The following is a 3,547-nucleotide window of genomic DNA, read 5'->3' on the forward strand; positions in this document are numbered from 1 at the left end:
TTCATATTCTTCAGAGATGATATATCTACAACATCTGAGTGATTCTTTCCATCCTAGTGGTGTAGAGTTCGAGCGCAGGTCATCAAAAGTGTAAAGACAGAAATTCGTCTGGAGCTGTACCAGCGCCAGTTCCAAAGAGACGAACATGGAATACCTATTACAAATAACATGGCTGCTGGCCTACCGATGTATATTCTGGTGTTCATCAAATCTTAAAGTCTGTGTTTCTTTTACTGTTTCTGCAAGTGAAGATTAAGACCTCTTGTTACTATATCTGAAACCAAAGATATCCAGAAGGGGCCATCCTAATCCCAAACATGACGGGTTTAAGTCCCTGCCGTCCCACCATAGTTTTAGTTTGCAAGCAGAATGCAAATTCATGCACGTAAACAGATGCACACGTGTGAGAACCAAGAACAGAAATAGCCAAAGGAGAATTTTATGAGGTTATCCTACATTTTCACACTAGCCAAACTAGTTTTTGCTAGGTTCACCAAAAAAAAAAAAAAAAAACTAGTTTTTGCTAGTTACATTCATGTGACAGTGCCACACCATATCTTGTAAACTGAAAATACGTCTTTACAATAACAATGTGCATAAAATTCGGAAGATAACGGCTAAAATCCCTAGACAACAGAGATATGGAAAATCAAGATATTTAAAATCTGGCTTTGTAGGCTCTTAGGTATGAAGCATCTCCTGTGTTTACCAGACTACGGGTCACAATCGAAGTCAATCCCCACTCACTCGACAAAACGAAGGTGTTAGAGGAAATTACAACAAGCTTCTTATATCTATAGAGAACTAATCTACTTCCTTACACATGTCATACTAAACTCGAGTAACACTCCACTTTGCTTGATGAGCCATGTAGAAGAGGCATATCTTCAATCCAATCAGCATAGATGCGACTCAATTTCTCAAGTTCGTTCCACTCTAAGTTGCACTGCGTACTCTGACCATGTTTATAAGCAGTCGCAACCCCCATCCTACGATTTGACACATTGTTGCCCCTCGTATAAGTCATTAAACTGTTAGCCTGCACACTTCCACATTCTGGTGTAGTATAGCCACAAAGCTTCCTTAGTTCTGCAAAATTAACAACAATGCATCTCAAAATTTGTTCTTTTAAAATCATTGCACATCCGTCAATAGTGAGCAATTATTGAATCATGATCGGTTCTACAGGGTCATCAACTCCTCTCATTTATCATTGGAGATGGCTACAGATGAATTTGTGCCACACTTTGAAATGCCAGGTAAAACTAAATAAAAAAAGGTGGTGGTTAAATTGTATGAACGACTAATGCACAACTTTTATAAAAGCATATGAAAAAGTGCCCCACTTTAATTACAAGCCAAGACAACCAGACACAGAAAGAAACAATCTCAGTATAAACCTATATACCCAATCTTCAGCAAGACGAAAAAGAAAGTCTGATGCCACTACGAAGTCATACACATCGAATATCAATTTGAATTAATCAAAGTGGAAAAGGTCTGGTCTTTTTTGCTTTCTTTCATACTTGGAGAAGCCTAGCCCCTTTCGAAATAAGAACTGAGGAAATTGCAATCAGTGATTCAGCATTATGCAATCTAAATACCTAGTTCATTAGATGAATGTCCCGGGTGCCTCTTCTAAAGTTCAAGTCCTTCAGCAGTCCAACCTATTGGCTTGATTTGATACCTTCTTAACAGAAAAAAGCTCTAAAGGTCGAGTGTGGTTTCTGAATTTTCTGATACTGAACCAATTGGGTTTTACTTTTGACAACTTTTCTTGTAGTGCAAGTTAAACGAATCTAGAGCACATGAGAAATCAACCGATACTCTAACAAAGAGTAGACCATCTAAACATTCATACGATCATCATACACACATACACGCAGAAGGAAAAACTAGCCAAGCTGTGCAATGCAGGTATCCTATCCAAAATTGTAATTTACATTGAACCCGAAAAAAAATCATACTTTGAACATATAAAACTTAGTAGTGTCAAAATCCATACCCAGAGACTTCTTGCAGTCAAATTGAGCAGAACCACCAGCTGTTGAAATGCTTATGAACGAACTATCTCTGATATTTTCAGGATTGACATGACGAAAGCGGCATTTGTCTCCGTAACTGCATGTTCCCCATCTAAAGAACGACCTGCATATTCTCACTCCATTAGAACTTCCATGATCACCATTCCAAGTCATCCTGGCCAAGTTTCCCTTCTCAGTTTCCATTCCTTGCGCATCACGCAAAGTCCTGCGGAGATCACTGGTGCCATGAGCAAAGGAACATCTCTGCCCAGAAGAGCAACAACCCATTTGGAATTTACGGCACAGTTTGGTCTTGTAATAGCTAGGCAACATTTTGTTCTGTCCTGAGGCCGCATTCGAGTTCGATACGGCTTCAGAAGTTCTGGGTTTCTTGAAAGCTTGGGACTTGATGTCAGATTGAGCTTTGATTTCTTTCTCCTCAGTAGGAATTTGATGTTTTATCTGACGCCCGTTGTCAACGGATTCAAGATATCGAGCAAAAAATTGTTGAGTAGGTAATGGAGTACTCATGTTGGTATGTAACTTGCGACCCAGTTGCACTCCAACTGTTTGATGAAATGCCAAAGAACCCAGAAGAAGAAAATTATTTCCGGGAAATGGTTGGAGCTGAAGCTGAAGAAAAACCCAGATGCTGTATCAGAAGAAATCAGTGGGTGTCAGTGAAGGAATGAGACGCATTGTGCTTGAACATTGAAAAAAAATTGCAATGAATGCATCAGAATCCAAGAAAACCCAGATGTAAATTTGAGAATTTAGTGAGATGGGGAGGTCCCAGAGTGAAGATTTTAAGCAAAATCTCGGATTATGATTACAGTGAGAAACATTATGCTCATCAGCTCGGTTAGTTTCTACATTCTGAAGAGTGTGAGCATTAAAGAGATTTTTTTTCTTCAAGTGAGCTACCATTAATTAAGCCTTCTTTACTTTACTTGTTGTAATGAATGAGAATATTTTTAATTCCCACTAATTTCAGTGTTTATATTTGGTGCTTGATATGATTAGAATGTTGGAGACTTTATAGTGGCTTTGTTATGGCTTCGTACGAGTTTTGAATGGTTAAGATGGTTAAACAAATAAGTAGTTCACATCGCTAAACTGATGATTGTAGCCAAATTCCATAAAATAAGAACTAGCTACAAAATTTACATGTATTTAATACATTATCATATTGACATTTAGATCCAATAAGATAATATGATAAGAAATAATTGATAAGTTTGTTCGACGACTATAAGATTGTTGTGTTTCATTTCATGACTTAATGGTTTGAAAAATGTGTTCAAGCACGGTCTTTCCGCTTTTTGAAATTTACTAACACAACATGCAAGATGAGCAAGTCTTGCGGATGATGGGTACCAGTGCGATCCTAGTTAAAGACATTGTGACGCTCAAGTTAGTAATATTAAAGAGATAGAGCCATGTATAAAGTTATCGTGCGTAGCCTAGGTTTTCTTAATGATCATTTTTTGACATTTGGATTGAGCAATAAAAATGTATCGTTA

At 37.8% G+C, this 3,547-nt stretch overlaps 1 protein-coding gene across 1 annotated transcript; it reads right to left on the minus strand.

The window, feature by feature from the left end:
* Nucleotides 1-826: 826 nt before the first annotated feature.
* On the minus strand, nt 827-2,555 carry LOC137707487 (zinc finger CCCH domain-containing protein 39-like). The gene is made up of 2 exons (XM_068446365.1): nt 2,006-2,555; nt 827-1,089 (listed from the first exon to the last, which is right to left on the minus strand). The coding sequence occupies exons 1-2, from the start codon at nt 2,553-2,555 to the stop codon at nt 827-829; spliced, it is 813 nt and encodes a 270-aa protein (XP_068302466.1).
* Between the last annotated feature and the right edge of the window lie 992 nt (nt 2,556-3,547).

The sequence above is a fragment of the Pyrus communis genome, chromosome 11, assembly GCF_963583255.1.
Source record: "Pyrus communis chromosome 11, drPyrComm1.1, whole genome shotgun sequence".
Taxonomy (NCBI): domain Eukaryota; kingdom Viridiplantae; phylum Streptophyta; class Magnoliopsida; order Rosales; family Rosaceae; genus Pyrus; species Pyrus communis.

Coding starts and splice junctions, on each gene's coding strand:
- LOC137707487 (XM_068446365.1), bottom strand. CDS start 2,555: ATGAGTACTCCATTACCTACTCAACAATTTTTTGCTCGATATCTTGAA. Junction 1,090..2,005: donor TGACTGCAAGAAGTCTCTGG/GTATGGATTTTG, acceptor TTAATTTTGCAG/AACTAAGGAAGCTTTGTGGC.